Genomic DNA, 12,988 nt, shown 5'->3' with positions numbered 1-12,988 from the left:
AATTGTTCTTTTCATACTTGTTCATAAAAGCACCTGTTTGATGTGCTTTCTTTTTTTGTTTTTTTAAAGATTTTATTTATTTATTTGACACAGAGAGCGAGATCACAAGCAGGCAGAGAGGCAGGCGGTGTGGGGGGGGGGGCAGACTCCCTGCTGAGCAGAGAGTCCGACTCGGGGCTCAATCCCAGGACCCTTAGATCATGATCTGAGCTGAAGGCAGAGGCTTAACCCACTGAGCTACCCAGGTGCTCAGTATTCTTTTTTTTTTTTAAGATTTTATTTATTTATTTGACAGAGACCATGTGTAGGCAGAGAGGCAGGCAGAGAGAGACAACTGGGAAGCAGGCTCCCCGCTGAGCAGAGAGACCGATGTGGGGCTCGATCCCAGTACCCCGGGATCATGACCTGAGCGGAAGGCAGAGGCTTTAACCCACTGAGCCACCCAGGAGCCCCAGGTGCTCAGTATTCTTTAAACAGTGCATTCTTTAAACAGTATTTATTATGGGAAAATTCATATATAAAATTAAAACACAATAAATTTCTATATACTTATCCCTGGCTTTAACATTTATCAACTGATACCCAGTTGTGCTTAATCTGTACTCTGTCCTTTGCTCCTTATATTCTTTTTAAGAAATCCCAAGCGTCCATCATTATGCCTATAAGTATCTTGGCATGTGTGCCTAAGACATAAGAGTTTTTTAAAAACATTAGCAATAGCATTAAACAATAGCATTAAAAAATGCTATTATAAGACTTTCAAAAACTAACTTTTTTTCTTAATATCCTGAGTCCGTTTTCTGATGTCCAGTTGTTGCAAATATCAAGTCTTTTTTAATAGTTGATAGAGGATCCATATATAGTCCGCACATTGCAATTGGTTGGCATATTTTTGAGTCTCTTTTAATATTTTAAGTTCTCTCTTCGTTTGGAAATCTTTGTGGAAGAAAGTGGTTCATTTGCTCAGTAGCATTTCTGGAGTGTGGATTTGCTGATTGCGGGTCTAATAGAATAATGTGCCAGTGCTTTTCTGTCCTCTTTATTTTATGTAAACTGCTTGTATCTTGAGACTCCATCAGATTTGAGTTTGCATGTGTTTTTGTTTTTCATTTGTAAGAATATTTTAAAGGCAGTGTTCTTCGTCATGAGACACTGTTTTTTTAATTTTTTAAAATTTTTGTTGTAGCAGCTGTTGTCTATTCCTGGATTGGTTCATTCATTGGAGGGCTGCAGAATGTGCTAGTCTATTTTGAAGAATACTTCCTTCATTGAAGTACAAATCTTCCTTATCAGAATTAATTTATATAAGGAAAACAGGGTAAATGCTGTGGTTCTTTCATTTTTCAAAAGAATGAATTGATGCCCTTAGCATCATTTAGCAGTGACTTTTTTTTTAATTTTTAAGATATTATTTATTTATTTGACAGACTGAGATCACAAGTAGGCAAAGAGGCAAGCAGAGAGAGAGGGGGACGCAGGCTTCCTGCTGAGCAGAGAGCCCGATGCGAGGCTCGATCCCAGGACCTTGGGATCATGACCTGAGCCAAAGGCAGAGGCTTTAACCCTCTGAGCCACCCAGGCACCCCAAGCAGTGACTTATTTTTTTAAAGTAGGCTCCGCGCCCAGTGTGGAACCCAGTGCAGGGCGTGAATTCATGACCCTGAAATCAAGACCGAGCTGAGATCAAGAGTCGGATGTTCCACCGACTGTGCCACCCAGGTGCCTCAGCAATGACTTTTTTTTAAAAGATTATATTTATCGGATATAGAGAGATCACAAGTAGGCAGAGCAGCAGGCGGAGAGAGAGGAGGAAGCAGGCTTCTTGCTGAGCAGAGTGCCTGATGCAGAACTCGATCCCAGGACCCTGAAATCATGACCTGAGCCAAAGGCAGAGGCTTAACCCACTGAGCCACCCGGGCACCCCAGCAATGACATTTTTTTTTTTTAAGATTATTTATTTATTTATTTGATAGACAGAAATCACAAGTAGGCAGAGAGGCAGATAGAGAGAGTGGGGGAAGCAGGCTCCTTGCTGAGCAGGGAGCCCGATGCGGGCCTCAATCCCAGGGCCCTGAGATCATGACCCGAGCCGAAGGCAGAGGCTTTAACCCTCTGAGCCACCCAGGTGCCCAGCAATGACATTTTTTAAGAAGCATTTGAACTTAAGGATTGAAGCATATTCGGTTTCTTACATTTAATAAGAATTGTCATTCTCGCTAGTGAAGCTTAAATTGTTTTAAGTTAGCTCTATAAAGTCATCTAGAAGTGGTTTTTTCCCCTGTTTTCTTTTTATTGAAGATTTTATTTATTTATTTATTTGAAAGAGAGACAGCTAGAGAGGGAACAAAAGTAGGGGGAGTGGGAGAGGGAGAAGCAGGCCTCCCATAGGGCAGGGAGCCTGATTCAGGGCTTGATCCCAGAAGACTGGAATCATGACCTGTGCTGAAGGCAGAACCATGAGGACTGAGCCACTCAGGCACCCATAGAAGTTTTTCTGTCCCATGCTTAGGATTAGCCATTTCTTTAAGGAACTCTGGTTCTTTTTAGTGGGAAATGCTTTAAAAAACGACCAACTAAAATTAGGTATCCTTATAAGACTTGTTCAGTCTTGGCGAGCCACGCTGGCTCAGTCAAGGAGCGTGTAGCTCTTGATCTTGGGCAGTGAAACTCTTGATCTTGGGGCTATGAGTTCGAGCCCCAGGGTGGTTTAGCAAGTACTTAAGTATTAAAAAACAAACAAACAGGGCGCCTGGGCGGCTCAGTGAGTTAAGCCACTGCCTTCAGCTCAGGTCATGATCTCAGGGTCCTGGGATCGAGTCCCGCATCGGGCTCTCTGCTCAGCAGGGAGCCTGCTTCTTCCTCTCTCTGCCTGCCTCTCTGCCTACGTGTGATCTCTCTCTCTGTCAAATAAATAAATAAAAATCTTTAAACAAACAAACAAACAAACACTTGTTTAGTCTTTGCCTTTATGTTTTTCCAGTGCACATTAGCTTACATTCAGGACTTAAAGGTTTTTATTTAACCTTTTTGGTAATGTATCCTCTCCCCCCCCATACTGAAAATCCTTAGTTTCAAGGACATTGGGATGATAGACTATTAAATTAATTATGGGCTTGCTTCATCTCATATTTCATGTACAAAGGTTTAAGACTGCTAATCATCAACAATATGATTATAGAAATTTTCTTTTTAATTGGCAAGTCTTTTGTCTTAAGATACATCACTCAAAAAAACCTGTGGTCAAATTTGTTGTTTTAAAATCACTCTGAATAGTTCATCTCTGTGTGTTTGCGTCCTTAACTCTACATATTTTGATTCGTTTGTTTTATTTTCAGTTTTTAGGTTACTCTTTTTTTTTTTTTTTTTAAGATTTAAAAAATTTTTTAAAAATTTATTTAACAGAGAGTGAGAGATCACAAGTAGGCAGAGAGGCAGGCAGAGAGAAAGGGGAAAGCAAGCTCCCCGCTGAGCAGAAAGCCCGATGCGGGGCTCTTCACTGCCCAGGATCCTGAGATCATGACCTGAGTCAAAGGCAGAGGCTCAACCCACTGAGCCATCCAGGTGCCCCTAGATTACTCCTTTAAAGTGTTTGTTCTAATATCTCTGGTTTAAAGGCATGGTAATAATGATGAGACTAGTTACTAAAATTAAAAAAGAGAAAGATTAAACTTACTGTGAGGGTGAAAGGTCAGTACATTTGTAGTTTAACTTCTCAGAATTGAAAAGTGCTTGTGGGGTGCCTTGGTGGCTCAGTTGGTAAGGCGTCCATCTGTGTCTGCCTCCTCACGGCGGGGGGTGGGGGGTGGTTTGCCTGAGATTTTTTCCTCTTTTCCTCTGCCCTTCCTCCTGTGCTCACAGGCGTGCACCATTCTCCCACACTGTCTCTAAAATAAGTAGATAAATCTTAAAAAACAGAAGTATCCTATTTAATAAAAAGGAAGTTCTTATGATAGGTTTAAGGAGGCTGTTGTCACTAGCTCAGGAGATCTGATGGAATGGATTCAGGAAATAAAAGACTCAGTTATGAAATCTGTTGTTCTGGTAAATATTAGCACTTCTAATAGGTAGCAGTTTGCTTGATTAGAATTTTTCTTTCTTTCCCCTGTTTTTGTTTTCTTTTTTTCTTGTCATGATTTGAGGGTGCTAAAGATAAAATGATCAAAGGTAATTGAAGGAAAGGGAGGAGTGACAACATGAGTAATTCTGCTAGTAGAACATTTGGTCTCTGATGATTTTAATTGTCCATAAATATTTTGTTTTCACAACTGTATTGATATTTCAGTAATTCTTTACATCCGTTTTTAGCCTTTGGCTTCTGTGAGTATAAGGAACCCGAGTCTACCCTCCGCGCGCTCAGGTTATTGCATGACCTGCAGATTGGAGAAAAGAAGCTCCTTGTTAAAGTTGATGCAAAGACAAAGGCACAACTAGATGAATGGAAAGCAAAGAAGAAAGCTTCTAATGGGGTATGTTTCTACAGTGTTATCTTTCTAGGCCAACTGTGTTCTTCCAGTGTAAATACTTCTTATAAGTGAATCTGCTGTGGGGCTTCCCAGGATCATCCTCATCATAATATGTCCTTGTGGCTAAAATGCAGGAGGGTATTTTTATAGTTTATAGTTACTTTCAACTTTTTATCTACCCATAATGGGTGGATGACTGTTGGTTTGCTTGTTCCAGGTTGGTATGAAGGTAGTGAGGGAGGCTGGACAAGGTTAACTTGCCAGAGAACACACTGGTACAGACTATTCCAAACAGAGCTAATTCATTAAGGCAGCTTTGTAAGTAAGTACAACAAAATATATTTCAGCCTACACATTAATTTTAATTAGTTGCCTTCTCTTTTAGAAGTACACAAGTTAACACATCTGACTCTTGATCTCAGGTTAGGTCTTGAGCTCAGGGTCATGAGTTCAAGCTCTGTGTTGGGCTCAGTGCTGGGCGTGGAGCCTTGAAAAAAAAGGATATCCTTGAAAAAAAAAAGTTCTAAAATAAATGAAAATAAGTCTTTTTACTTACCTCAGATTGGTGGCCATATTAAACGAAGATAAAGTAAAAGAAATTTTCACATGTTGTGTTGTATATATCATTACTGTTTTTCAACAAAACAAAAAATAACAAAAACCTGGTGTATTTCCTGTTACCTTTTGGAATTTCAATCGTGATGGATTTAAAGTAGGTTTATTGTTACTTTATTGTTTCTACAAAAAACCAAAAAATCCTTTTTGCTGTTTTAAGGTTTTCATTCTCATTGGAAATAGAAACAGCTTTCTTGGTATTAACCCTCCCTCCTTTCCAAATAACATTGTATATTCTTTGTAAAAAATTCATAAAGCAAACTATAAAGAAGGAATTAGGTACCACTGTAATCCCATCACCATTAGGAACCACTGCAGACATTTTTGTTGCATATTCTTCCAGAGTTTTTTCTGTGTATGAATGTAGTTTTTAATTGGAATATATGAATTTGTTTTTCTTTCATAAATACAGGATTGAGTTCTAAGTATTCTATAATTAGCTTTTTTTAATTGTATCTTTTTTTGTACTTCTAATAATATTTTAACTGATTCTCTGCATTTTGTTTTCTCTCATCTATTAAAGCATTGCTTACATTTCTTTTTTAGGTTTTACTTATTAATTTGACAGAGACACAGAGAGAGGGAACACAGAGAGGGGAGGTGGAGAGAGGGAAGCAGGCTTCCTGCCTAGTTGGAAGCCCAAGCAGGAATCCTGATACGAGGCTCGATCCCAGGACTCTGGGATCATGACCTGAGCTGAAGGCAGATGCTTAACAACTAAGCCACCCAGGCGCCCCACTGCCTTTATTTCTAAAACTAATTATATCAACCCGCTTTTCATGCATCCTTAATGATTTTTTAGAGTATAAAGTCCATATTCTTAGTATGGCATTCAAGGCTTATTCAGTCTTCCGTTCTGCTTTTTCTTATTAGTCATTCTGCATGTGTCAGTCACGTATCCCTACAAACTTCTTTCGTTCTTTGCTGACATCTCATGTCCTTGGTGCCCATTCAAGCTCCCTGTTGCAATTCTGTCTATATAGTTCTAATTACAATGCTATTTAATTCGGGTAGCCGTCGTCAGTCCTACCTTCGATTTCTCTCAGGCAGAATTAATTCCTCTTCCCACTTTGTTCCCAGGTTTTTACTGCTGTTAAGTCAGTGCTTTGTAACATACATTGTTGGTATCTCTGTCTCTCACACCCCTTATATCCTGCTTTATTTCCATATCTGATTATAAGATAGAAACGGCAAGTAAGTTCACAGACTGTGTGTCTTCCTCTTGAACTTGCACAGAACCTAAGACAGTGTCTTGCCCGTAGTAAGAATGGAATGATCCTTCATTGAGTATCAGTTGCAGTTACATTGTTCACCTGATGATCATTCTGTCTTTATCTAGCTTTACAAAGAAATAATAATATGCGGTTTCTGTATAATATCAATTAGATCACAGATGAGCAGTGTAGCCTGTCACATCAAAAAAACAACTGTCTGAAATAAGACTTTCCAGATTTTCCTTGTAGTGGTAGCCGAATTATTTAAAATAAAGGATGGAATTAAATAAAATTAATGTCTTCACAGTTTTTATGTAATTCCCTGAGGGTCTTTTTTTCCCCTCTGTTGTTTAATCATCAACTGGTGAGGTGGTTTGATTTGTAACATTGCAAATAATGTACTCTGAACATGAAGTAAATGACTTTCACTGTATATGTAAATAAGGAAATGCACAATTGTGTAACTTTAATTTGTAATCACTATTAGTGAGAGGAACCATGATTTAAATCTGTTTATATCTTCAAAAATGGCATGGGGGAAAAAAATGGAATTGGAGCTACCTCCAGTAAAAATAGAACAATTATTTCAAAACAGATGAAATTTAAAACATTAACAGACATGACTTCTGGGTGTGCATGGCATGGTGCCCAGAGATACTTGAAGCCACAAGCAGACATGATGTAATCTGCTGGTATGTCCATTTAACTTAACGATATTGGTAAAAAGAAAAAGTTTAGCTGTTCTGTCAGATAAAAATTTGTTTTCAAATAACTTAAGCATGTATAACTGTTGTGGAACTAGATGACAAATTTGTCATGATTTTTCAAGATAAAGTATGAGAGGGTATTGTTCTTTCTTCTTGATTGTTGATTGTTGGGAGAAGTCTGGAAAACAGTGACCTAAGATGGATGATGTGAGCAGAGACCTCGAGGGGCTTGTGTGGTGGTGCTTGAGTCAGGCATTTTCCTGTCAGTCAGAACACAGAACACAAGTAGTTGTGTAGTTCTCTTGGACTAAAAAAGAAACACAAACTTTTCCTTCTGTGATATATCTGATTATTTTTGGTTTTCTTACATTAACAATTGGGTAAGAGACTTCAGCTAATAAGCTCTCCTTCTAAAAATGTACATTTCCCCTATGGATCAAGGGGCAGTAGTTATTCAGAAGGTGATGTGAATTCCTTCATTCCAACTGCTTTATTTCTAATTTAGGTAAGACTAGCTGTACTGATACTTATATTTGATTTAAGATGGTGGTGGTCGGGAATTTGGGGGCTTATGAGTATTTTTAAATGACTAGGCCTTCAGATTCATATAATCCCACTTTTATCTTTTTCTTTGTTTTTAACAGTTCTATTTATTTGAGAGAGCATGTGTATGCACAAGTGCTGGGGGAGGGGCAGAAGGAGAGGCCGACTCCCCGCTGAGCAGGAATGCAAGGCTGGGACTCCATCCCAGGACCCTGGAATCATGACTTGAGCTGAAGGCAGGCACTTAACTGACTGAACCACCCAGGCACCCCACCCGGTTTCTGCCTTTATGCTTAGAGAAGCATGGAGATGTTGAGGGTTCATGGATAGGAATTTAGCATGTGGGGAAAATGCTGATGACAGACTTGATGCTCTCTCATACAGTATATTTCCATAATAAAGAATCAGTAGCTGAGGGTTTGGGTTGAATTGGCCCATGTGTGTCTTAGGACCTAAGTTTCAGTGCAAGTTAGTGTTGGGTTAATTTTTTCATTTAAAACCTGTGGAGAAGCATAGTATTACTGAGGGGATTTTTGTAAAAGCTGCACAAAGACCTTCTTGGGATATATTATTGGTTTAAAATAAAAACTTATCACCACGATTATAGTTTACAATGTTTTTGGTAAATAATTTTAACAGATATTTACAATCCTTGGGTGAAGCTGCTCATTTTTATCCAAGATACCAAGTAGTAAGTTGGCAGAAGAAGATTGGATAAAGGGGTGCCTGGATGGGTCAGTTGGTTAAGTGTCCGACTCTTGTTTTCAGGGACATAAGTTCACCTCTCTGGGCCCCATGCCCAGCGTGGAGCTAACTTTAAAAAAAGAAAGATTAGATGAAGAGTAAGGAACTCAGAGTAGTTTTAAAATACTGCACATTATGACTTGACTTGAAGTTAACTGCTTATCGTATTTGCTAAATGCTTCGGGGCAAGGTGATTTCTTTTTCCAATATCGAATTATTTTTGGCTTCTAGCATAGTATCTTGCACACACAGTAGGCTCTTAAGAATTTGTTGAACCAGGGGTGCATGGCTGGCTCAGTAGAACATGAAGCTCTTGATCTCAGGGTTGTAAGTTTGAGCCCCATGCTGGGTGTAGCAATTACTTTTACTTACTTATTTGACAGAGAGAGTGCAGGAGTGGAGCAGAGGGAGAGGGAGAACAGACTCCCCGCTGAGCAGGAAGCCAGATGCTAGGCTCAGTCCCAGGACCCTGAGATTATGACCTGAGCTGAAGGCAGACACTTAACTGATTGAGCCACCAGGGCAACTCAAGAAGATATTTTTAAAGATTTTATTCATTTATTTGACAGAGAGATCACAAGTAGGCAGAGAGGCAGACAGAGAGAGGGGTAATAAGCAGGGTCCCTGCTGAGCAGAGAGCCTGATGTGGGGCTCAGTCCTAGGACCCTGGGATCATGACCCTGAGCTGAAGGCAGAGGCTTTAACTCACTGAGCCATCCAGGCGCCCCAAGAAAATATTTTTAAATAAAAAAATTTTGTTCAGCAAATCAAGAAATAAATACCTATTGAATTAGTATCTGTTAGAGATAGCTTTCAGACTTATGAAATTTTGAAATCACTGCTAAGTTGTATTCAGGAGCTACAATGCATGCAATTAGCTCATATAGCTGCATACATTGTGCCATGCAAGAGCCAGTATTTATGCAGAAGAGCATTGTCTTATTTGTATCTGAAAATGCACATGGCATAAGTTTACCAACTAAACTGATAAGTACCTTAAGATGTATATGTGTATAGTTTTAAATTACAAAAAGTTTTGTACATGTCTTTATCTTGTTGCTTGTAATACTTTCCCAATTTTAAAAAAAGACTGGTTGAGAGTAATGAAATTATCCAGAGTTTTGAGGTTATTCTCTAAGTTGTGTAGTTTGAACTGAATTAATTCCTTATCAGGGGCCTTAAAATAAATATAAGATAAAAGGAAGAATAGTATAGTATGTCAGAAGTCAGTAATTTTTTTTTTCACAGCAATACAGTTACGTTAGTCTTTAAAAAAAACAAAGTCCTACAAATAGTCACTTACTTGTGAGAAGCATTACCACATGAATCTCGTGTTATTTTTTATAACGTTACATGTGCAGGTCATGGGAGAAATACTTGGACAGTATTTAGAGTTGGTTTCTTCTAAGTATATAAGTATATGGTTTTTGTAAGTGGTATACCCACATTCCCACAGAGCAGGAAAAGATGACATTGTTCAGCCCTTGGCAGGTCAGATGCTCGCCTTTTTGTTTGTGTTTTTTTGATGCTTGCGTTTTGTTGTATATAGCTGCCTTGTATTTTACATTTGTTAACCTACACATACATTTTAAAAATTTTAAATGGTGGCTGTCACAGTGTACATAGAACTGTATTTCTGCTTTTTTCACATAATGAAATTTTCAACTGTGCTTTGGTTAATTTAGTAACCATGATTAGTTTGTGGAAGTATTTGAGAAAGAATCTGAAAAACTGAAAGCTTGGCAGGTATGTTGTGTAGTGTGTTTGTATTGTGGTTTGATCTCCCTGTAACTGGTCAGAGGTTAGAATATTAGCTATTAAAGGAAAAAAGGAAAAGAAAATGATGAAGTATTAGTATCTAAGAAAAATCAGTAAATGAAATGTAGTTTTGTGAAGTTAAGAACAGAGCCAAGTCTGCATTTAATAGGACGACACAGATGTTTTAGAGAAAAAATGTTTGCTTTGTGTACTGACTTATTTTAGAATGATTTTATTTTTTCTTTCTTTTTTTTTTTTTTTTTTTGGATTTCTTTTTCCTCTTCACTCCCCTGAACTTGCTTTGTTTTTTTGTTTTTGTTTAAAGACTGCGAGGCCAGAAACTGTCACGAATGATGATGAAGAAGCCTTAGATGAAGAAACAAAGAGAAGAGATCAGATGATCAAAGGGGCCATTGAAGTTTTAATTCGAGAATACTCCAGTGAGCTCAATGCCCCCTCCCAGGAATCTGACTCTCACCCCAGGAAGAAGAAGAAGGAGAAGAAGGAGGACGTATGTGTTACTGATTTCTGGCAGTAGTCCTTGCTGTGGTTTACTTTCTGTGGTGTCACGCTTGTGCTTTCATTGCATTGCAACTTTCAAGGAGAAAATGACTTAAGATTTAACACAATATACTGTTAAACCTAATTTGACCATGTTTTATCAAGTAACTCACTCTTTTCACCAAAATGTTTGTTTTATATGTTTGAAATATACTGGCATGGATGCTTATGTTTATCTGTGGATTCAAATTACATAAGGAAAAAGCCCTTGACTCACGAAGTAGATGCTGATATTAAGGGACAAAGGAAGTTTTGTTTTGTTTTGTTTGGCTGTAAGGGGCTGGCTTTGTTTTGTCTTACTCCTGGATATTGTTCTATCTCTGCTTCAAGCAACACACCAGATACCCTTCACTGAAGATTTTTACCCATTCTTTAAATCTTGCCATCTTTTGTTCTAAACCACATCGCATTCCCTCTATGGACAGTACTGCGGTTGAACAACAACTTTTTCTTCTTCTTCTTCTTCTTTTTTAAGATTTTATTTATTTGACAGATCACAAGTAGGCAGAGAGGCAAGCAGAGAGAGAAGAGGAAACACGCTCCTTGCAGAGCAGAGAGGCCGATGCGGGGCTCGATCCCAGGACCCCAGGATCATGGCCTGAGCCAAAGGCAGAGGCTTTAACCCACTGAGCCACCTAGGCACCCCTGCAGTTGAACTTCTAATTGGAGGGCAGTTGAAGAGTAGGGCAAGATGAAAAACTCCTCCCCAGTGTATTATATTTTATTACTTTTTGCCAGCCTAAGCTAATTGAATAGTAGGGAGTCAAGGTTAAAGGCAAAAAAAATTTTTTTAAAGATTTATTTGTTTGAGGGGCACCTGGGTGGCTCAGTGGGTTAAAGCCTCTGCCTCAGGTCATGATCCCAGGGGTCTGGGATGGAGCCCCACATGGGGATCTCTGCTCGGTGGGGAGCCTGCTTTCCTTCCTCTCTCTCTCTGCCTGCCTCTCTGCCTACTTGTGATCTCTGTCAAATAAATAAGTAAAATCTTAAAAAAAAAAAAAAAAAGATTTATTTGTTTGAGAGAGAGCGTGAGCGAGCTTGAGGGGGAGGGGCACAGGCAGAGGGAGAATTTCAAGCAGATTCCGTCCCTAGCTTGGAGCCCCAGGCAGGGCTTGCCTAAGCTGAAACCATGAGTTGAACCTTAACTGACTGTGCTACCCAGGTACCCCAAAAATGTTTTTTTTTGTTTGTTTTGTTTTGTTTTTAACATTCATTTCTTTTGGGTAAATTTAGAGAAATTGTGGGGAGTATTCTTTAAAAATATTGGGAGTATGTTGTGTGCATGGATTTTGTGTGCCATGAAAAGTACCATGAATCATATAGTATGGTTTTTAGTATTGGGTGGTTATGGTTCATTTTATTTTGAATTTGAGTCCCTTATTAGGTTATCTTCAGTTTGCTTTGTGGCCAAATATATTTTTATTACTTGGCTTGTTTTTCCTCATGTGGTAATAAAAACCTGTCTAGTAAAATGCCAGTCATTGGGAATGGGAATTGGTAGTCCATTAGGTATAGAGTAATGGAGGTTTGTAGAGCTCGTTCTTCCTCCCCAGCATTACCAAGAAAGGAGAAAGTAGCTAGAGTATTTGTTTGATAGGTGTTTGGAGGAGAGGCTCAAAGAGCTCCTGCTCAATGGCAGGAATTATGGGTAAATTTTGTTGGTATGATTATTTCCAGAGGATGAAGGAAAAAGTCTAGCTAGTGTGAGACTTTCCTTATTCCCTTGCCTGAGGTGGTTGGAGGGTGAGGAGGTAGGTGACAAGAGGTGTTAAAGAGAGTAAGTGAAATCTTCTTTATTAAGTAATTTGAAATCAAGAAATGTCACAGAAATCTTACTTTGCTTACATTATAAACATACAGTGAATTGTTGTGCAGAATAATGAAAACTCTTGCTCTTTTTTTAAATCTTTGTGGATTTTTCCGCAGATTTTCCGCAGATTTCCAGTGGCCCCACTGATCCCCTACCCACTCATCACTAAGGTTCGTTTACATTACAAGACACTGACAATAAATGTTTATTGCTATTGGCCAGACTTGTGATTCTTTTTCATCTGATTTCTCACTATTTGACTTAGATCACTAGTTTTTTATACTATATAAATTATTGTCTTTTTTGTAAGATGGTACAGAATATCTTTTAGTATCTGTTTTGATGTGGATTAATCTTTAATGTATTCTCTCCTATCCCTTCTGTCTTTTTTAGGAGGATATAAATGCTATAGAAATGGAAGAAGACAAAAGAGACCTGATATCCAGAGAGATCAGCAAATTCAGAGACACACACAAGGTAGTATTCTTGGTTTTTTTACTTGATACCAATCTAGACTTTTTACAGAACCCAAAGCAAACAGACAAAAAGAAAAAAAAATCAACCTTACATTAG

At 38.6% G+C, this 12,988-nt stretch overlaps 1 protein-coding gene across 2 annotated transcripts in view; it reads left to right on the top strand.

Annotated features, from left to right (window-relative positions):
* RBM25 (RNA binding motif protein 25) overlaps positions 1-12,988 on the top strand; it is a 55,766-nt gene that overhangs the window by 22,139 nt on the left and 20,639 nt on the right. For both annotated transcript variants that reach the window (XM_032345035.1, XM_032345034.1), the window contains exons 6-9: positions 4,306-4,466; positions 10,370-10,555; positions 12,532-12,585; positions 12,809-12,892. In XM_032345035.1, coding sequence (XP_032200926.1) covers positions 4,306-4,466; positions 10,370-10,555; positions 12,532-12,585; positions 12,809-12,892 — 485 coding nt within the window. The remainder of the gene's footprint in view (positions 1-4,305; positions 4,467-10,369; positions 10,556-12,531; positions 12,586-12,808; positions 12,893-12,988) is intronic.

Source organism: Mustela erminea, chromosome 5 (genome assembly GCF_009829155.1).
Source record: "Mustela erminea isolate mMusErm1 chromosome 5, mMusErm1.Pri, whole genome shotgun sequence".
In the NCBI taxonomy this organism is placed as follows: Eukaryota; Metazoa; Chordata; class Mammalia; order Carnivora; family Mustelidae; genus Mustela; species Mustela erminea.
The sequence above is the reverse complement of the archived record's forward strand: the minus strand, read 5'-3'. Positions and strand labels throughout refer to the sequence as shown.